The sequence below is a fragment of the Apium graveolens genome, chromosome 9, assembly GCF_009905375.1.
Source record: "Apium graveolens cultivar Ventura chromosome 9, ASM990537v1, whole genome shotgun sequence".
NCBI classification, from domain to species: Eukaryota; Viridiplantae; Streptophyta; class Magnoliopsida; order Apiales; family Apiaceae; genus Apium; species Apium graveolens.
This window is the reverse complement of record NC_133655.1, coordinates 237,385,903-237,408,557: the sequence shown is the minus strand read 5'-3', so window position 1 is coordinate 237,408,557 and position 22,655 is coordinate 237,385,903. Positions and strand designations below refer to the sequence as shown.

The following is a 22,655-nucleotide window of genomic DNA, read 5'->3' as shown; positions in this document are numbered from 1 at the left end:
AATAAACAGTTCTGGTATGGGGATAGTAGTGTATTGTTGGAAGTTGGGTGGATCATTGATACTGAACTTTGTTGACTTACTTGGAGTAGAAGCATGTCAAACCAGTTCTTTATTATGATTTCATTTTGTTAACATTTTTCAAATATGGGACCAGAAAGCTAGCCAACCGCTGAACCAACTTAATAGAAGTATATTTATTCAGATCTTGTTCGTTTAGGAGTATATTTATTCAGATCTTGTTCCTTTTTCCAAAAGACATAAAATATCCTTTGTAACAGGCTTTTATGATTTTTGAGCAATAAATATGATGTCCAGCCTTGACATTCCAGACTGGTTTGAAATTTCACAGAGAAAATTTAGAATTTACAATAATATAAAATTCAACTTTGACATTTTTCTTTGACAGTCAAAAACATTTCAAGATGAACAATCAAACAGTACAAGAGAAAAGCTTGTTCTCTATATTTTTCATCTTCTGTAACATAAACTGAGTCTGCAAGAAAATATGTGGATCTTGAGTAAAGGTTAAACGGGTTAAATATCAAATTGGTCACTGAAGTGAAAGTGATATATCAATTCTTTCACTGATCTTAACGGGGTATCATTTTGATCACTAAAGTCGTATAATTATCAAATAGATAACTCCAAAAATGTGACGAAAAAATAAATATTATCTTTTGTTATGTTCTACACATTTTTCTTCAACGCTACTATAATCAAATGAAAAGTTATAAACTCTAGTATTTTAGATAATATATCTAGATTTTAAAACTTTTATTTACTATTTATTTTTAATTAAGCAAGATAAAATAACTATAAAATTTAAAATAAATAGTAAATAATTTTTTTAAAATCTAGATATATTATCTAAAATATTAGAGTTCACAACTTTTCATTTGGTTATAGCAGCGTTGAAGAAAAATGTGTAGAACATAACAGATACTTTATAATCGCATTTTTAGAGTTATCTATTTGATATTTATGTGACTTTAGTGATCAAAATGATACCTCGTTAAGATTAGTGAAGGAAATGATATATGACCTTCACTTCGGTGACTATTTTGATATTTAACCCAAGGTTAAACTGCTGAAGTCAGTGTTAAGGTGGTTATCAAGTATCAGAACTTTTCCATTTATGGATGAATGCCCTGAGTTATGAGGTGAGTTCTCTTATATAGCTGATTAGGCAAGCCGGTTGAGGTCAGTATTCGGTAGTGCAGAATGGATGCATGCTGTTAAGAAATTGGATAACACTTGATCGGTCCAACCAATGCAAGGGCTTCCGTAAGTGCCATCACGAGATGCTCCGGGTGATCTTCAATGCAGGCATGTCCATGCAGAGCTTGCATGGAATTCAGAATTCTTCCAACAATCTGGAGTAAAAGATGATAAAGCAGTTAATTAATAGTTTGCACAAAGAATGATTACTAAGTTTATTAGTGATAAGTATACCACGCTAATTGAAGTGTTATATAAAGCAGCGGTGTATTAAGGGCCTTGGCAAATGGCAATTACAGGTAGAAGTATTGAAGGATATTATTAGAGAAAATCTGATCTTTGACATAATATTGATTCTGACCTTTTTGTCTATATTACAAGGCCGTGTATATTATGAATAGATTACCAGTCTCATTATTGTTTCGTGCAGGGTGTGAAGAGACCGAGTCGTTTGATGCCTCTAGACTCTAGTAGTGTTAATTATTCAGCACATGTTTCAGGATAAGAAAAATGTTGCTGCAATTCCCAGACTCTGCTCTTAACATAAGTAGACAATTGGAGATGGGGCAATGGCAGTGGTTGCTAGTTTCAGAGTACAGAAAAACTGCAGAACCTTTTATGGAGTTGCTCTGCAAATGCAGATATTCAGTTCAACCTAATCAATAGTAGTTTTTGACTTTTCTTATGGAAATCAATAAAATTTTGTGCTGAACCTATAGTCACATATTATTTCACTGTTTGGCCAAGCACGAAGTCTGGGCTCTGTTCAAGTACCAGAATGTAACTAATCTTAACGTAGATCAGCATATTTCCCATATGCTTTATCTATTAAATAACTAGGGAATAAAATTCCAAGTTGAGCAAGAAGTCTGCTTCAGAATAACTTAGTACAGTAACTTACAACAACTGGTGAAACAGGACAGAAATTACTTTAGCAAGCGTACCTTTCTTGCATAGCCACCATAAGCTACCCCACCAATTAAAGCATTACAGCTAGATGAACTTGAACGCAGGTTCTTGTCTTCCAAGTTGGCTAAAGAAGAAAAACAAAGTTAGTAGAAGAACTTTACATCATTAAATAACAAAATTGGAGAAAAAAACCAAGCTTATTAATTGATGGTAAATATGATTACTTGAGGTGGTGCTTGTCTGAAAGAGGCTGTGTTTTTTCAACCCGTTTACTGTGTGAGCATTAGTACCACCAGCCAGTTGAAGGAAACCTACCGCATAAAAAGATTTTCTTAGAATTTGCAGATTCAACATGTACATCAGGTGAACAAAATAGCTAGGTAGTATTCTCTGAGAACAAACCTCGAGGCTTGTCTCTAGCAGCAGCTATACGTACCGCAAAAGCTATTGCTTCCCTGGTGGCACCTCGCCCGATATCTCCACTCATGGGGCGCCCATCCAACTTCAGTTATCATCATATACTTAGAAATTTAACAGAATACTATTGAAGTGCTTCCAGCAATGTCAGGAAACTCTGTGAGGTTTGACAACAAGACATGCTTACCTGCCATAGGTTAAAAAAAGACAGATTGGCTTCCATGACAGAGTACATCATATTCATTGCAGATATGGTTTTATCACCTATGTCAGGCAAGCTAACCTGGACGTTAAACAAAAAAAAACTCAAAGTGTGTAAATGAAATATTTCAATAGTCATGGCTACTGATAAAAAATTATTGTTGGGTCATATGACGAGTCAAACACCTGTTAAAGGTTCTTTTACTTACAGCGACAAGTTTCAGACAGCTAACAGAATCTCCCAATCCATCCCAAAGTTCTTTAAAGAATGATATATACCTAAATGGATCAACCCAAAAAAAATTAGCTGAGCATAGTCTGTGATCCGAAATAGTACAATCTGCGAATTATGAGTTCAATAAAATAATATTGCCATGGAAGGAAATATGCTAACAAGTGAATAGGTCTTCATATTTTTATGTGCAATAAGAACTAAACAGTATACCTTCCACTTGTATGTATCTCCATAGCATCAACATCACCCCTTTTCAGAAGCTCAGCTGTTGCAGCAGCATCTCTTATATATGTAATCTCCACTTCATTAATCATAAAATTGATTCAGAAAAGTAAAGGAATATCACGAATGTCGAATTTTCGAATTGAATACATGTTTATATCATTCAGGACCCTCTAGCATTTTTTGTTATAATTTATTACAAATGGACAAGTGAATAAATCAGGTTTAAATGATAAACACGAAAGGTTACACCATATTATTGCTTAACCAAAATGTGGAATCTTGTTCTGAACACCCCTAGGACAGAGGAGGGCCCATAAATCGGACAATTTATGTACCAAAGAGAGCCCAATTCGGAAACGTATATAACAGGAAACCTAGGGAAGGCCTCACTTATTTTATCATATGGGCAGATAGGAAAGCATCTTCCGCAACCATAGCACCGTTCTGTCAATACTCCATGCTGCAGACCAGTTCCATTTACATACATTTTACAAGTTTAACAAAAAATATACCCAGAAGATCACATAGATGAAAATAAAAAATATAAATGCATAAATTTAAGTAGCACCTGCAGTGCGCTAAGTGTATCATTTAGTGATATAGCATCAGCAGGACAAACATTCTCGCATGGTCTTGAGCAGTCTGGGGGACAGTCATCCGGGTCAAATTCTGTAAGAAGGTAAAAGTAGAGTAGATTTGGAAAAAATTAGGACCTGCCAAATGAGTGAGAAACAAAAGCTATGCCGTGCTCGGTTCTTAAATAAGTGGCAACATATTTTCTGTTTTGGAAATTGGAAGTGCAAGGGATAAAACCTATGTAGTTCACATATTGGAGAAATGGAATTGATCATGGTCATCTACTCAACGTAGGCATGTATGAAGCAACTAGCTGCAAGTCTGCAACCATGCTTAAATTCGGGTCATTTGTTAACCAAGAAGACTAATCTATGTTTGAAAAGCATTGAGCCCCAAAGCTATATCTACTGTTTTCCTCTAGGTGGTGCCATAAAGTACTATAATGATTAACATCTGAAAGGATATAAAAACTAGATTTGCAAAGCATCTGTCTGTAACACAGTTTTATAATAACTTACATATTAGTAAACTGTGTATGTGTTCAGAAAGGTCTGCATAGTTCTTTAATCTTAACATAAAAGCTACTCATATCTAGTAGTACTTTTACAGTAATATATTTTTTATTACACATGAACCTCGCAAATCAATTTCATACTTCAATTTACAAACTTGCAAATCTTATTATCTATAAAAAAATTGGTTGACTGATGTCCCTTAATGTATGCTACCTTAAAAACTTGAACTTGATGAAATAAAATTAGCAGCACACAGCAATAGACAAAAAGTGGGGAAAATTACGAGCTTTGCGGAAATGAAGATCTTCATGATCATTAACACTGATCATTACCCAGGGCCTTCGAATAGGTACAATAGCTCTTGCAGCCTCTATGCCTTCATTTACCGCATTTACCACTGACCCATCAGCAGCACAATCAATGCAATCAACTACCAAAAATCAAAGAACACATAAAAATACATCACAAAAACGCAACATACAATGCCAATTTCAATGCAATCAACTGCAAACAATTCAAGAATACATAAAAATAACACACACAAAAAAAAAATATTAATATATATGCAAGGTTCAGTACCTCCAGCTAATGTGTAAACTAGAGAGAGATTTCTAATATCAACTACATCCTGAAGAGAAAAAAAAACAAGTATCAAATATAATCCCCAAGAAATAAAATTAAAAAAAATGAACAGTGCGGGGGTTGTAAAAGTAAGTATAGATAAGACCTCAAAGCTAGCACCACAAATGAGCTTGACCCAATTGCCCTTTTGTAAGGATTCATCTGGAGATGTTGTGTTTAAACAAACATCATTTGCTCTTACAAGATTCTTCACCTTATCAACACATTTCTTGTTGCTCTGACTTATTAGCTTATTTCTACCTGCCAAACCAAAAATACAAAGGCAAAAAAAGTTGATGTAAAACATAAGTCAGCAAAATATTCACATATATGGACTTGGAGGTACAGAAAATGATACGTTGATGTTGTGGATTGAGAGAAGCATAGCAAGAGAAACTCAGCGCCATAACAAAGTTTAGCAAATGAGATAAAACTGATAAATGACTGCACTCGCGAACATTAAAAAAAAATTGACATAATCTGTGATTTTTTTATATTTTATTTATTATTTGAAGAGTGATAATAAGGTGATACACACCGGGGGGCAATAAAATTTTACGACTTCTCTAAATTTTAGTGATATTATTTTTTAAATATAGAAAAAACAGTTTTCAAATCTTGCGAGCTTTCTGCGGAAAAAATTGCCAAAACACTACGATTTGTATTTGGGGCTAGTTTCCCTGGGAGGCATAAAAAGGAGTATGTAACAACACAACTCCATGATACCAGTTATATATGATCCCTCAAATTTAAATTATAAGAAATTTCATAAATTTCACCCCAAGAAACTAGCTACTTTTCCTCTTCTACCTTATTTTTACGGACCCTATCTCGTTGCTTATTTCATTTTTATGATTAAAACATTCATTTTCTTTTATATTTAATACTCTATTTCTTCTCTCTCTTTTTCTCTCAATAAGGAGCATATATAAAAAATATTGTTGAACGCGAAGATACTCTTTCAGAAATGCTCCAAGTAATTCGGTTATTAATGGTTCAAATTTCCTGAAGGTAAAACATGTTTGAGTGCATCTAATCATTAATATTGATGAATCCCTTGTATTTAGAAGGGCACCAATTAAATACACCAAACTTATAAATTTATATGTGTGTGCACAAATTAGAAAGACGGTCAAATAAAAATAAGTGTAATTCAAGGTTAAACTGCCAACTGCTAAAGCAATAAATCCACTAAATTATTTAAGGTTCGATGAGCATTGTAAACAACTTGTTCATAATGTTTCCATTACCATAATGGAAACGCAAGATACCACAAATACTTGAAAATTAACGGCCTTCATCTTATAAAGATTCTAAATGCTACAGCAATCACCACACAATAACACCGCAGCATAAACTTGTAAAAGCAGACTATTCTTCCATGCGATTTTCTTCTGAACGCAGGTGAACCTTTTCCTGGATTTTTGGTAATGTATAAGATGGATCTTTTTCGAGGGTAAGAGGAGCTTTGACCATGTGAATGCTTTGTTCCAGCTCCTTTGCATCCCGCTTGCGCTCGGCCGATTTGTTTCCTTTCATTCTAAAAAAAAGTCTCAGTAAGTAAATATGAAATTTAAAGGACCAGGTAAATTAATAGTTATGAGGAAACAATAATTAGTAGGAGTAGAACCTATTCTTAATGTGGTTGCTCTCCCTATCAGCTCTAACTTTAACAATCTTCTTAATGGCCTTCAGGGTATTCTCAGCAAGATTCCTGTCGTATCTCTCTGGCCTATTACGCTTCCTTTCAAATTCGAATGTTGTATCCTAAACAATAGTGTTTTGTGTGTGTATGTGTCAGTAACAGTAAGATAAAGACCAAAGAACTATAAGTTCATCTAATTACACAATGGCAAGTTTCTTTACCTGAGTCATGTCCTTTCCATGTAACCGCCTATATGCCTTGGTCCATTTAACTTTACGAGGGTTCCTCTTCATCTTAAAATTTTTGTGGCACTTAGACCTACAAAATCGGAAAATCTGCAAATGGGAAAAAAAAAGTTAAATCTTGCAGGAATTATAGACAAAATCCTTTTAACATGATCATATCTGAACAGAAAATTCACATCGAATCTAGCCTTCCCCAATTTCTTATCATAAATAAAATCTGATTAATAAATTAGCAACTCTTCTGTCCAACACTCAAGGTTAGGATTCAACTCACTTTTAATTTATATATTTCAGATATAAGAAGGCATGCCGTGATACCTATGACAGTGTCAAGTGGTGTTCCCCCAGTTTATGAAATCCAAAAACTAGTCCATGATATCAATGAATATTTAAATTAAAACTGTAACTTCCCTCGCTCAAGATATTTATGATAATGTGGATCTATATTTACTGATATATTGCTATTGTTATAAGAAACTTTTGAGCAGAGAAAAAAATTATAGCAGATAAATTATAACTTATGACATTAATGATAGATTAAAATAGCATCATCCAGCTAATAACTAAGCGGTTAGAGTCGAGCTTTAGTTTCAGATTTGTTTTTATTCTACCAATGCAAAAAGCTTATTTTCAACTGTGGCTAATCACTACTGAAAAGAAAATTTGAGAGCAGCTATTTAAATCCTGTTATCTTGAAAAAAGAAGATCTATATGGCTGTAGAACTGCAGCTAAGATCCTATCTGTAGTCAATCCCAACTTGGCTCTCCCAACGCAACAAAAATGTGATGAAGTTTCGAAGTGGAAGCAATTTTTTAGCTCAAAAATGATCCCGTGTAAAGAAAATTCAAACTTAATAAATCATACTCTAGAGTCTCAACTATCTCCAATCAATAATCAAACTTTCTCCACCCATTAAATTCTCTTAATACAAGTACTAAAAAATAACCAAAACTCTCTCCCACTAATCCAGGTACTAACACTTGCCTCATTATTCTTTATCAACTAAACCAAAACCACATTTTTCAACTTCCCACAAATATTAAATTTAGTACTCTACCAAGACAAATAAATCGAAACAATACATATTTTCAAAAAAATAGTAAATATCAAATAGGAAATACCTAAATATATTAAATCATTCACCGCAACAAAACACGAACACGGAATACATTTAAATACCTTGGCATCATTTCGGACAAACTGAATACCGTGACCAGGATACACAGTTGATGAACAAAACCAGCACTTCTCCAATCTCATCTTGTCTCTATTTTGTCAATCAATTAAACCCAAATTCAATTAAACAAATTAGATAAAATAAAAGATTAAAACATATATATACACGAACGTATATGTGAATAATAATGATTTAACTTGTACTATTTGCAAGGATTAAAGAGACTTACAGAATGAGAAGCTGTGCTACAAGAACCTGCCGTTGATAGGTCAGGGTTAGAGGAGAGGGGTTGTGAATTCAGGGTTTAGTTAAAAGGGGCTGAGCTTGAGTTGCTATTACGACGCCGTTCTCGATTTGATTTGTGGGCTGGATGTTAAGAAATATGGGCCAGGAAATATATAGATCAGTTTTGGTGGAATTTATGTAGCGGGAGAACTTATGCTAAAAGCCCAGTTAAGTCTGTTACCCTAAATTGATCCGGACTATCCGATATCTCGGCTTATATCCGACTCGAAAATATGATACGTGTCTCATATCCTTTTTAAATATGATCCAAATATGCCGTAAAAAATATACCCGAATAAAATATGATCCCGAATACGACCACTTATGTACCCGCTCAATTACGTCTCATATTTTTTTATAAAATTATCCTACCCGAATATGATCTGTAGTAAGTATTTGATTAAAACCCAAATATGATCATATTTTTAACTCATTAAATTTCTAAATAAATATCAATTTATAATTTATTAATATCTTAAATAAATATATTGTTATTACTAAATATGATTTACACACCTTTGGAAAAATTGTAATAATATATACTTAATACATCATATATTTAAGTTTTTAATTTGTGATTATTTAGTATAATTATAAAATTACATTTATTTTAGAAAAATTGATCATTATATAATATAATTTAAATTATTTTATAATATTGGTGGATTATATTTGACTCGGATCCGATGGATCACAAACTACTCGGTTAGAAAAAGAAAAATACGACACTGACTCATATCCGATTTGGATCCGGACTTCCAATACCCGGGATTGGTTTGCATCTGAATATAATATATCAGACCAAAATCTGGACACGACGAAAATAAAAAGATCTGAGACTTGAGCAAAGGGGTACCCGGTATCGCCCGGATCATTTAACACCCCTAGTTATTTATCACTTACTCCATGTCCATGTCTCATTTCATTGGGTCTGGCACATATTTCAATACTCATCTAATCTTCTGAATAAATATTTAATGTTAAAAGTTTAATACAGAAAAAAATCAAAAATAAACTACATAAATGTATTTTATATTCACCTTAAAATGTGTGTCGTGTGTTGGAAAAATATGTAGTGAATTAAATGGACAGAGGGAGTATCACGCATCATGGATTCATGTTTATCCGTCCGGATTGTTTCGAATTTTTCAAATAAAATTAATTGAAGTAATTATAATATGTGTGGAGTGTTGAAAAAAAATATGTGGTGAATTCAATGGGACAGAGGGAGTATCACGCGTCATGGATTCATGTTTATCCGTCCGGATTGCATCCGAATAAAATATATCAAAGCAAAATTTGGACATGACAAAAATAAAAAGATCCGAGACTTGAGCAAAGGGGTACCCGGTATCGCCCGGATCATTTAACACCCCTAGTTATTTATCACTTACTCCATGTCTCATTTCATGGGGTCTGGCACGTATTTCAATACTCATCTAATCTTCTGAATAAATATTTAATGTTTAAAGTTTAATATAGAAAAAAAAACAAATTACATAAATGTACTTTATATTCACCTTAAAATGTGTGTCGAGTGTTGAAAAAAATATGTAGTGAATTAAATGGGACAAATGGAGTATCACGCATCATGGATTCATGTTGATCCATGTGGATTGTTTCGAATAAAATTAATTGAAGTAATTATAATATGTGTCGAGTGTTGAAAAAAATATGTAGTGAATTCAATGAGACAGAGGGAGTATCACGCGTCATGGATTCATGTTTATCCGTCCGAATTGCATCCGAATAAAATATATCAGACCAAAATCTGGATATGACGAAAAAAAAGATCTGAGACTTGAGCAAAGGGGTACTCAGTATCGCCCGGATTATTTAACACCCCCAGTTATCTATCACTTACTCCATGTCCATGTCTCATTCCATTGGGTTTGGCACGTATTTCAATACTCATCTAATTTTTTGAATAAATATTTAATGTTTAAAGTTTAATACAGAAAAAAATTAAAAATAAATTACATAAATGTACTTTATATTCACCTTAAAATACGTGTCGAGTGTTGAAAAAAACATGTAGTTAATTAAATGAGACAGAGGGAGTATCACGCATCATGGATTCATGTTGATTCGTCTGGATTGTTTCACGCGTCATGGATTCATGTTTATCCGTCCGGATTGTTTTTGATTTTTTTGAATAAAATTAATTGAAGTAATTATTTATAAAATTTTGATCTACTTTTCCCCGTAAATACATGTCTACCAGCCAAATGTTTAAAACTAGATTTATGCACGTGCGATGCACGGGATGATTATAAAATATTTTTATAAAAACTTTTAAGTTAATAATTATTATTACTTTACTACATTTTAATATACAAAACTTTACTCCTACTTTATATTTCTTAAGTATATTGTACCTATATATTTAGTTATTACTACATTTTTATATTTTATCATGACAACTTTTGTATAATATATTAATATTTGTATAAACATATTACGCCTTTAAAAGTGTTACTAATTTGTATAATGGTATTTCACAATTATGCATATTTATTCTTTTATTTTAATTTAATATTTTAACAATCTAATAACATGTAATATATATTTGTACATATTTATTCTTAAATGATGTATTTTTTAAAAAGAATTTTATTTTTCAAATTTGTTCATTTAGCTTTTATTATATTTTTATATTTGATTGTGACACATAATTAAAGGAGTTTGATCAAAAATTGAAAAGTTGGTTGATTTATAAATAATTTTGTACGTAAGTTTTTTTTGGCAAAATGAGTTGATTTATTTACTTTTTAATATAAATATCTTTTATCAGAAGTAATATTGTTTTTATTATTCTAATAACTTTATTAATATGATAATGATAATATTAATGACTTTCTAATCATAAATTTCTCTGTACATGTTATAACAATAGACTCGGAGGAGATAGGTGTGTTGTGTGATCCTCGACAAGGATACTATATATTTTAATGATTCATTACTAATTATTATATTAGTCTTAACAATTAAATTATACCATTTTTTGTGGCTAAAAAAACTATATCATTTTATATATAAGAATTGTTTTTGACAAAATGAGTTGGTTATTTACTTTTTAATATGGATATCTTTTATCAAAAGTATAATTATTTTTGTTATTTTAATAACTTTATTTATATAATAATGATGATATTAATGATTTGCTAATCATAAATTTATCTATACTACTATAGTCTATACATAATAGCAGGTAGGAGATAGGTGTGTTGTGTGATGCTCGATAATGATACTATATATTAGTGATTAATTACTAATTATCATATTACTCCTGATGATCAAACTATATCAGTTGGATTATTTACTTTTTAATATCAATATCTTTTATCAAAATTATTATTATTTTTGTTATTCAAATAACTTCAATTACATGATGATGATAATATGAACGACTTGTTAACTATAAATTTCTCTCTACATACTATACATAATAGCAACAGATTCTCAGGAGATAGGTTTGTTGTGTAACGTTGGATAATAATATAATATTTTACCAATTCATTATTAGTTATAATATCCCCCTTATCATCAATCCCTAATTACAATATTAGTCATGACGACCAAATCATACCATTTTATCTCCTAATTCCAATTATATATAGGATATAATATATGAACTGGTTTTTTACGCAACTAAAAGTCATAAATTATTCGAGTAATGACCCTCGACTGTTTTTCGTGTATTAACATATTTTACTTTATTTTGTTTTCTCGAGTTCTTTTTTATTTAAATTTATTTTCACTTTTTTTATTTTCAATTAATTTTTTTTATTTATATTTATTCTTTTTTGTTTACATTTATTTTCTCATCTCCGTCAACTAAGATCAATATTATTTTAAAAATTTGTAACAATACCAAGTAGAATCTTCTAAAATTTATTCTTAATTTTTATACTTTTTTAACAAAATTTCTCATTTATAGTTTGAGAATAAAACTCCCGAAATTATTTGAGGGAATTTTCGTGAGGTGATATAAAAAACAAAATAAATGATACATGACATATGTAGGATAAAGTGGATGTGTGCTAAGAAAATAGAATAATTAGAGATTTTTGTAATAAGGGAGATGAATAATTCATCAATTGAATGTGTATATATATATTAAAAAATAAAATACACTGAATTATTCATTTCCTTTATTACATAAATCTATAATTCTTATATATCTTTGGAACACATACACCTTATCCTACATATGTCTTATGTCACCTGTCATCTTTATATTGGTTCTCTAATAGTTTAACACAACTTGCTAATGAAAATGATAAGTATATTTATATATTGTACTAATATATATATATATTGAATTTTTTTTATGAAACTGGTAATTAACCATAGTAAAATTTTAATTATATATATAAATATATTCATAAGATACAGTTCATTAAATATGTAAGTTAACCAATATTTTTAAATAATGTTAGAATTAATAACAAACTATACCCTTCAATAATATGTTAATTATTTGCATATATTGTAATGTTATAAACATGTGAAACAAATATAATGCTACAAAAATAGTGAATAAGAAAAACAATTGATGCTCTTTAACAAATGTTATTTCTTAAACAATTTTTTTTATATTTCTGACTTGTAAGTAAAACCATTTTACACTTAAATAATATGGATATAATAAAATTTAATTGAATATATTTTAGAGTATAAATTTATGTATAAAATAGGTAATATTAAAAGTTATTATTAATTTTCAATGTACACTTTGTCAAATTATTTTCCTTTTTCAATTTATTATGTATATCTGTTTTATATTTTTAATTAATGAGCTAAGATTGAATTATTTGATTCCTTATTAACTTAAAATTTTAAACTAAAGTAAAATATTTTTAATTTTAATATTAAAATACCTTGACCACATTATTCACAAATTAACATGTTCTAAATTTTTTTTAATCATAAATTATTGCATATTTATTTATCATATACTCCATCCGCCCCTAAAATTTACATTTAAAAAAGAGTGATCGACACGCATTTTTAGACATATATACTCTAGCTCCATAACTTATTTTAAAAATTTTATTTTTCTAAACATTAATTAAATGTTCAACTTTTATTTAGAAAATTAAAATTAAAAAAATAAGTTATGTAACTCTACTTTACATACACCTTAAAATGTGTGTTAACCAATGAAAAAGAAATGTAAGGAAATTAGAGGGAGTGAGGTAATAACTAACAAACAATAGATTATAATGTTCAAAATAACTCTGCAGTGTCAATAAAATGTAGGTAAATAGTTAAAGGCATATGGATGGATAAAATTCAATAAAAAAAACTAAATACCCACAGTGTTCTAAAAATTTAAGATGAAAAATTAGATTCAAACTTTCACTAACTACATCACTTATCTTGTATTTCCCGGGCCTTTACAAATTCAGATGATTTTCTTCTTCTTTATCATAGTTGTTACCTTATTTTTTGTAAAAATCTTCATGATTTCACTTGCTTCATATTTACTTCTTTTTCTCATTTTACTCTTTTACTTTTTTGTCGTCCTTTGGTCTTTGATTTAGGAGGACACTGAACAGAATCAACTAAATTAGTATTCTCAAAACAATTATATTGTGGAATAAAAATTAGGGTTCATTAGTATTTAATACTAGGGTTTGTGAGTTTCGAACTTTAATGGTTGTTCTCGTGTTCGGGGACTGACTGTCCTCTTAAGATGCCTACGATCTCTATTTTGTGGAGAATAAAGTAAAAAACATAGTTTTAGGTTGAGGGGTAGAGTCATTTATAGAGAAGTCAGTCTAGAGTTAGAATTAGGTTGAGAGACTTAATGGACAAGTCTCCAACTTAGATGGTTATTAGTATTCTTGTAAGGCGGCGGATTCTAGATCCTTCCTTGCAGGTTTTAGTGTCCATGTTGGACATCATATCTAGTCTTCCAACCGTATTGGGCCTTGCCCGCGAACAACTTATATTCGTGGACCTTGAGGTCCCAGGCCGTTTTTAGTCCATGACAGGCCCTGATCGGCCTGGTTTGTATTGGACTTTGGACATGTATTCCAAGCATAATTAATGTGACATTTATTGTGTCTTTATGATTTATTTTCTATTTATATCATTTGCCCCCAACTTCTGGGAAATCTATTGAAGTTTTTGTGGAAGTTACAATGGTATATTCGCAACTCGGGGTACTTTCGGCCCTTCATAAGTATCGTCCCTTCATGGGTATCAGACCTTCATAAGTATCATTATTTATTCGTAAAGTATGGAGCGACCTACACATTTACAACGACTTTTATAGATTTTGTGCGATTATACACATTTTAAGCCTTTGCACAATCTAATCAAATAGTGTTAAACATTAAATTGCCCTAATCGAGACTAGAAAGTGAGCGATGATCATCTTTTAACCTTATCAAGGTTAATTATGAGGTGAAAACTTCTAACAGACCTTTATCAGGGTTAATCGGCCTTAAACGGGGGCTAATTTCCATGTACAAGCTACTAATTAGGCTTAATATAGCCTAATTTTAAGCTAAAATACGCTAATTCGCCTTAAACGAGGCTAGTCGGCCCTAAAAGGGACTAATTTCCATATACAAGCTGCTAAATAGGCTTAATATAGGCTAACTTTAAGCTAAAGTACGCTAATCAGCCTTAATTTAGGCAAATCGGCCCTAAACGGGGATAAACGACCCTAAACGAGGCTAATTGACCCTAACCATAGCTAATCAACCTCAGTCTATGCTAAATGTGAGAATGGATAGGTTAAATGGCCCAAATCAGGGCTAATTATACAACATAAGTCACTAATTAACCTTAATTTAAGCTAACAATGTGCTATATAGACTGATCGACCCTTAATTGAGGCTAATCTTCATTAATCGACCTTAATCAGCGCTTAGTTAAAAACCTGAATAATCCGAAAATTTTCAAGTTTTGTCCGAAAATTTCCCACAAGGGTCACGGAAAATCCCCCAAGAGGTTCTGGACCAACCAAGACCACCTCCCGTGGGGTCCTGGTTGGCCAAAGGCCCTCCAAGAGGAGGACTCGACCAAGCCACGTCTTGGTCAGCCGGGACCAAGCCCCCGTGGAGGTCCTGGTCGGCCGGAACAGGTTAGCTGTCCTGAATAATCGGTTTATGCTACTGTCATGAACAAAACATCGCATAATCAAGTAAGAAACGGATACAAAAATGTACAATCACTAACTTATGATACTACAATAAAATGAACGCAGACACACATTTTAAAATCAACCACATTAAGTATTGGTGAGACTGCGTAGCTGTATGAACAGTTACGTGATAACTCAACACGAGAACAACACTAGAACTGGACATGTTAATAATACTATGACTACACAAGAAATCAGAAGAAATGAAGACAAGGCAAATAAAAAGAATCAAAAGATTAAAAGAAAGCTTGAAGTCTTTTTACAGTTCACTGAAAGAAGCTCATTAATATGTTCATGCCTCAGTGAAGAATAAAGTTTAAAGACTTTCAGGGTTTCAGAAATGATGAAGATTCGGTGTATAAGTGCTACCAGAAGATTTCAGTGTATTGGCATTGATTGAAGATAGACAACGTTCGAAGCATAGGAATCTGAAGAATTTAAGACATGGTACAGATAGAGGTTAAAGAAGACAGCTGCAGTCTTGAAGTTATACTCACTGAAAGGAGTTCATTTATATGTTCAAGCGTCAGTGAAGAACAGTGAATAAAGTATTCAAGATCGTAGTAGCAATGAAGACGTTGTCTAAGTATCAGAAGGATTCCAGTGAAAGTATATTATTGACAGTCAGTGTCTGAAACGATGAAGTTGTTGTAAGATTTACAATGTAATCAAGGATATAAATAGAAATATCTCTTTTTAAGAACAGTTGTAACAGTTGACTAAGTAAATTGCATACTTCTTTACAGAATGTAAACAGTTAAGGGGTTAGGGTACATGGTATCACAAGAGGTGTAACTAGTGTAATAAGTAAAGTAAAGTAAAACAGATGCAGTAATGTAAATGACAATGCTGGAAAGGAAAAGGTACTGATATATATATATAGATCAAAAGTTTTAGGTAGTACAAGCGTTAAAACGCTTCAGAAGTAAAAGCAAAAGGGTACAACAAACCTACTCACTAGTCAGCAGATCTACATACAACCCAAAAGTCTACTGATACACACTACACACTACTGTACATAATAAACAACCATAACAACATCTCTATCTCCGTATCTCTGTCTCTAACTCCAAGGAAACTCTGGTCCGCCTAGCCTCTCGAGGTCCTTCATCACTTCCTAGCCCATCCCATAAATGCATCAAGGCCGGCTAATGTGGCTCCATGCAGTCTGGCCTCAAGAATCCTGCGTGTCACATGGATCTCCTCTCGAAGCTCCCTCACACTACGATCAACATCTATAGTCCTAATTATATGTTGCAGCTCTTGAATCTGTGCCAACAGAAAATCACGCTCCAGAAGAAGAGCCTCATACCGGTTGTGGCGCCCTCCAAACCCGGGTCGGAAGTTTGGGGTCCACAACACATACACAATATATAAACCTGTATAAGAAATACTATTTTCAATGACCCTGCTTTACATAACCACGGATCGCAACAGGTTGAAGTATGAAAACAAGCCACAACCTTAACTTTTATTACAACGTACCAAATCCCAACTAATTTAACTTACGACTGATAATAAAATTTATTTTTACAATCGTACTATCTCTCTACCGTATGAAGCTCCTTGCTAGCTCAATCCGACTCAAACTGGAACCTTAGCCCGAACTTTGGACTGATGAACTTTACTATCATCCATATCCGTTTCAACTGTAAAATATATAAAAAGAATCGCAAGGGTGAGCTAACTAGCTCAACAAGTCAAAATTACAATAATTGAAGCTAATCAATGATCAAACGAGATGATTCAGAAGAATCAAGTTTATTGCTAAACAATCATTAGAATTGGATATTCATTTTAAGTTTTAAAAACCAAGGTTAGGCTGCTGATCAATCACGCACTAACCCCGAGCAAGCACACAACACTGCTCTAATTACTGGATCCAAGGCACACATTGGCCTAACTTGACCATTGGTATGGTCTGACCACGAATCTGGTCCACATATATAAAACTATCCAATCCTAAAGCAGTTCAATATGATAAGCAATATAATTCGATATAACAAGATCATAATCAATGATGGTCAAACATTTGAATAAAAACATAAGGAAACTCATGGATATCTCAAGGGTGTATCAGGGTGTGTATAAGAAACGATTTTCAGTTTGTAAAAATGATCAGGTATTAGGCGAATACTGATTTTTCAAGGTATAGTTCTTTGATGTTATAAAGAATGGTTGGAGTATAAAAGTTTCCGTGTTTTCAACCAATTTGGTTCCAGTATTTGGTGTTTGATAGTTATACATTTGGGGAGTAGTGTCATACTTGTGTGATTTGGTATCTGAAAATCAACAAAGGATGGTTTACGAAAAATTTAAGGCTTATGGCTCAAGAATCAAATGAGGTGATTTGGGTTCAAGGTTGTATGATTCAAAGTACTTACAATATAAAACAGAGCTATTTTGAATACTTAACAATATTTCACGAGAGAATTTAGAAACATTTGTATTATATCTTGAAAAAGGTTTAGAAGTACTTGCCTCACAGGGCTTTACAACTGTTACTGATCAATTCTGAGCCGACTCTGCCGCTCAGGCTTTAACGTCCAACCACTAGACCACATTAGATTCGACTCTGACGCTCAGGTTTTCTGTTGAAACTCTATTGAGCTCGTCGACTGACTACTAAGTCATCTCCAATCCATCATCCACTTTCAGGTTCCCGATTATAACCTACAGGGTCGAAATACCCTACGTTAGACGTCGAGGTATGCTTGACATATTCTCGATACTAATTTTTACCCAACGATATTCAAACCCGACTCGTAATTATATGGATTATTATAATATAACAACACACCCCACAGTCAGGGTTCACATTCTCGAGAAATTGGTTTGGTGTTCGTTTTCCGAAAATACGTATACTTGTAATTTCACAAAATCAGGGTTATGGATTTTAGCAAATTATTTCATCACATCGTGCAATCAAGTTTCATATAGAACACATATATATCTATATAACCATTCGACGTCCCGATAATTGTTGGATATGCTCCCATATTTTTGTAAGTAAATTTCCCAGAAATCGGGCAGCGTCTCCTCTGTTTATCGGACTACCCGTCGATACATCAATCGACGTCAAACCAACAACAATCAAATTCACAACCACAATTCCAATTACCAGTTCAACCCAACCATCAATCCAATAACAATTCGTCAACTAAATTAACTTTAATGTAAAATCAAATTTTCGTTTCAAAGATAATTTCACGAACTAATTTATTTATTTTAAAATATTAGGACTCAGAATAAACATCACAGTCCACCGCCAGCTCATCGTAATTCATCGCTGGCGGCGGTAAAATTCATTGGTACCCGATTAATTTGGGTTTCCAAACGAATTTCACCGATAATTTCTTAAAAATTTTGAATAACATAAACATCAATATCCCGAAAAATTTCAGAGATTTTCATGCTAATCAGTACAACCATCCACACAATTATATATACACCCGCGTGTATGCACACACCGGAAAATAATCGGACACAACAACCACGGCATCACAGGATACAAACGGAGCAGAACAGCAGCCAGGCAAGGATAGGAAGCACAACCCCAGAAAATTTTATCACATACCACAACGAATCTCACTCGCCACCACAGCCACCTCGCTGGAAAGCAAGGGGCGGCGGCGATCAGAAAACACAAGGAACAGGCGGCTCTATTTAACGGAAAAAGGAACCGCAGCCGGTGAAACAATACCAAGAAAAGAGAAACCGAAAGCTTATATATATACATAAGTGTATGTATATGTTATTGAAAAGGAAGGGTAAAGGAATCAGAAAAATGAGAGAGACCAAGCATAGAGATTGATATTTAGCCCATAGAAGAAAAAAAAGAATGAGTCCCCCTCTTGAGCCCTGTAATCCAACCGCGTGTCCAAATAAAGGACACGTATTTGTTTTTATAACCGAAAGAACCCTGCTTGACACTGATTTAAAATTTATCGATTAATATCGCTCACGAAAATTGTTCAGAAAATTTTGGAAATAGTTTTAAAATATCACAAATAATTCATAATTATTAAAGATAATTTTTTCATAATTTTCAAAGTATATTTGAAACGTAACTCGTACCCGCATTTAACAATTAACGATCCGAGCTGCACTTAAAACAATTTCAGAAATCACGGAAACAGTCTTAAAATATTAAAAATATCCCGAAGTTTTTAAAGACGTAATTTTTCAAAATTTTAAAACAATTTTTGAAGTGCACTTTTACCCGCCTTTTTAACAATTTAACGAAACAACGCGCGGGTGAAATTAATCCCGAAAATTTCCAAAATAATTTTAAAATTCTCAAAATATTTCAAACTTAAATAAATATGACTTTCATAATTTTTGGATAATTCTGGAATTAAATACATATTTTACAAGTAAATATAATCAGAAAATCACACAGGGTTAAATAATTGATGAAATATTGATTTCTAAATTTTATAAAATCCCAAAAATAACTATTGTAATTATGGAACCATAAAAAAATAATTTTAAAGACATTCCAAATATTTATGCAATTAAATTTGTACTAAATCCACTTTTGAAATTGAAAATAATTCAGTACGACTCCATATTTAATCACGCAGACAACCCGGTATACCAAAAATCACGCATTAATTAAACAACACATAGCGGTCAAAACCAATGCACATATTTTATTCATTTAATAATTTCCATAATCACATATTTAAATAATTCAAAAATACACGAGTCGTTATACCGGTAATAAGGAACATGATGCAATGTAGACTGGAATGGGGCACCCGCAACTGAATGCCCAGTAGAATCTGAATCAGCAGGTGGGGGTCCTCTGATAGGTGGCCTCATGCCTGGGGGTGGAATGGCCTGCAGTGGTACAGGCTGCAACATAGGTGGGGGTAGAATAACCAACATTGGCGGAACAACAGGATGTGGATCCGAAGATGGTCCTCCAACTGAGGGCTCAGAGTGATCAGCTGACACTGGAATGAAATAGTCGGCCATCACTGCTATCTGAAATCATATCGTAATATAAGAATTTTGAACCACAACACGAATAATACTAATACCTGTTATACCGTTGCACTCAACCTCTCGACATTCTATCCTTGTACTTTCTTACTTCTAATCCTAACCCTCTACCCATTCCCGTCAACCTAGGCTTGTGTCAGTGACTTATAACCTGTAGCTCTGATACTAAACATGTGGCGTCCTCCAAATTCGGGTCAGAAGTTTGGGGTCCCCACACACACACACACACCTTATTTATAACCTGCTTATAACAATAATAAAGATAATAAAAATATGATGTGACCCTACTTACCAACTACCACGGACCGCAACAGGTTAAAGTATGCACACAAGCCGCACACACACACACACTTATATTATAAACATCCAAATCCCAACTATTCAAACTTACCACTGAATAATAAACATTCTTACAAACTTTACAAACTTAAACTATCTCAAAAACTGTCAGCTAGCTTAACTCGATCAACCTGGACCCCTAGCTCTCGCCCTGGATTGGGGATCCTCACTACCAACATGTTCCTTCTTAACTGGAAAAGAACATAAAAAAAATCGCACAAATGAGCTAACTAGCTCAGCAAGTCACATTGACAATACTGAGAATAAAAATGTTTAAGTGAAATGAGTTAAGGTATCAAGGGAACAATGAATAATGATATAGAATTGGATATTATATTTTCATTTTAAAAATCAAGGTTAGGCTGTTGATCAGTCACATATTAACCCCGAGCAAGGCACACAACTCTACTCTAATTACCGGATCCAAGGCACACATTGGCCTAGCTTGACCACCAATCTGGTCTGACCACGAATCTGGTCCACAATTTTATAAAACGATCCAAATCTATCACAATAACAGAATAAACAATGTAAAGCTATAAACAAAATCATAAACAATATTGGATTTCCAATCATGAGATGGTTTCAATCTTCACAAGGAAATAATATGGCAATTTCATAGAATGGCTATCAGGTGGTGCAAGAATTGGATAACAAAAGAATCAAAGTTTCAAGGTTACAAGGATTTGGTCTCTCAATGCATAAGGTACAATGGTTTGAGTATGTAAGCAACCTTGATTCAGTATTCGGTATTTAGTTTGTTTGTATGTGTGGAGCAGTATCGTATATCTGTGGTTCGTATTCGGGTATTCAATAATCAATGGTTTAGAAATAATAAGGTTTATGGCTCAAAGATCAATAACTGGAATCAAGGTTTATGATTCAGTGCCTCAAATCACTTGTAATATAAAACAGAACTATCAACTATTCATAATATATCTCGACAATGTTCAGAACATTTGCCTGGTTTTAGCCTGCTATACTTCACTAACTTCCAATCACAATCTCTTACTCCTCGACTACTTGCTTTCTTTTCCTACGCCTGGCCTCTTCTGCTCATATATCACAAGTATCTATCAATACTCAACTCATACGATTCTATTCGATATATGCTTCTATCTACCCTTTGTTTTACCCAAATCCGATTTACGGATTGAAAGATACAATCAGAACAATCATATAACGTACACATACGCATTTAACATATAACACATAACACGTAAGATATTTAATTACAAATACTTTTCAAAGAAGGTTTGATGTTAAAAGGATTTTTCGGATATTTAATAGGAATTTTTAAACATTTTTCGGAATTTAAACGGGACGTTGAACCATTTTTGAAGTAATAAACAGGGTTCGGTTGGCCGATTCTGGCTTCGAAATAATTTTATAATAATTATCGAGCCTTGAAAATAGTTTAGAATAATATTTTAAAGCTCGAAAGTATTTTTCAGAATTTTTAAATCAACAATAATTAATTAAATCTAATTAAATAATTAATTAAAATCAATTAATAAATTTTTCAAATTAATTGACCAATTAACTAATCAATTATTAACTAAAATTAATTAACTAATTAATTCAGATTTATTTTTGAATTAAAAACAATTTTTGGAATTAAAATAATAATTTTTGGAATTTTTTGATAATTAAAAATGAATTTTTTTAATTAAAATAAATAGAAAATATGATTTTTTAAATAATTTATAAACAGGAATCCAAATTTTGAAACTTCTGGAAACTACTGGGACTAAACTGTTTCGTTCTCAAAGGTTCAGGGGCCTGTTTGCAATTTTACAAACTCCCGCCGTCGACTCGCTGGAGTGTGGCCGGAAAACACGATTTCGGCCACCTCAGGCCACTACACTCTCCAG

At 32.5% G+C, this 22,655-nt stretch overlaps 2 protein-coding genes across 3 annotated transcripts; both read right to left on the bottom strand.

The window, feature by feature from the left end:
• Positions 1-299: 299 nt before the first annotated feature.
• On the bottom strand, positions 300-5,494 carry LOC141686911 (uncharacterized). Of its 2 annotated transcripts, XM_074492010.1 has the most exons (13): positions 5,276-5,466; positions 5,024-5,178; positions 4,876-4,924; positions 4,580-4,726; positions 3,774-3,874; positions 3,596-3,665; positions 3,191-3,281; positions 2,955-3,024; positions 2,732-2,827; positions 2,530-2,629; positions 2,352-2,438; positions 2,163-2,251; positions 300-1,373 (listed from the first exon to the last, which is right to left on the bottom strand). In XM_074492010.1, the coding sequence occupies exons 1-13, from the start codon at positions 5,322-5,324 to the stop codon at positions 1,236-1,238; spliced, it is 1,242 nt and encodes a 413-aa protein (XP_074348111.1). In that variant the 5' UTR covers positions 5,325-5,466; the 3' UTR covers positions 300-1,235. The 2 variants fall into 2 exon arrangements, with proteins under 2 accessions (XP_074348111.1, XP_074348112.1); XM_074492011.1 differs by lacking the exons at positions 300-1,373; positions 2,163-2,251 and having other exon boundaries at positions 2,363-2,438; positions 2,564-2,629; positions 5,276-5,494.
• Positions 5,495-6,092: 598 nt separating this feature from the next.
• LOC141687499 (putative ribosome biogenesis protein RLP24) lies at positions 6,093-8,352 on the bottom strand. Its single transcript, XM_074492796.1, has 5 exons — positions 8,215-8,352; positions 7,988-8,075; positions 6,784-6,897; positions 6,548-6,684; positions 6,093-6,457 (listed from the first exon to the last, which is right to left on the bottom strand). The coding sequence occupies exons 2-5, from the start codon at positions 8,066-8,068 to the stop codon at positions 6,289-6,291; spliced, it is 501 nt and encodes a 166-aa protein (XP_074348897.1). The 5' UTR covers positions 8,069-8,075; positions 8,215-8,352; the 3' UTR covers positions 6,093-6,288.
• Between the last annotated feature and the right edge of the window lie 14,303 nt (positions 8,353-22,655).

Coding starts and splice junctions, on each gene's coding strand:
- LOC141686911 (XM_074492010.1), bottom strand. CDS start 5,324: ATGGCGCTGAGTTTCTCTTGCTATGCTTCTCTCAATCCACAACATCAA. Junction 2,439..2,529: donor TGCTAGAGACAAGCCTCGAG/GTTTGTTCTCAG, acceptor TTTATGCGGTAG/GTTTCCTTCAACTGGCTGGT. Junction 1,374..2,162: donor ATGGTGGCTATGCAAGAAAG/GTACGCTTGCTA, acceptor CTTTTACTCCAG/ATTGTTGGAAGAATTCTGAA.
- LOC141687499 (XM_074492796.1), bottom strand. CDS start 8,068: ATGAGATTGGAGAAGTGCTGGTTTTGTTCATCAACTGTGTATCCTGGT. Junction 6,898..7,987: donor TTGTCCGAAATGATGCCAAG/GTATTTAAATGT, acceptor TCCCATTTGCAG/ATTTTCCGATTTTGTAGGTC. Junction 6,458..6,547: donor AGCAACCACATTAAGAATAG/GTTCTACTCCTA, acceptor ACTTTTTTTTAG/AATGAAAGGAAACAAATCGG.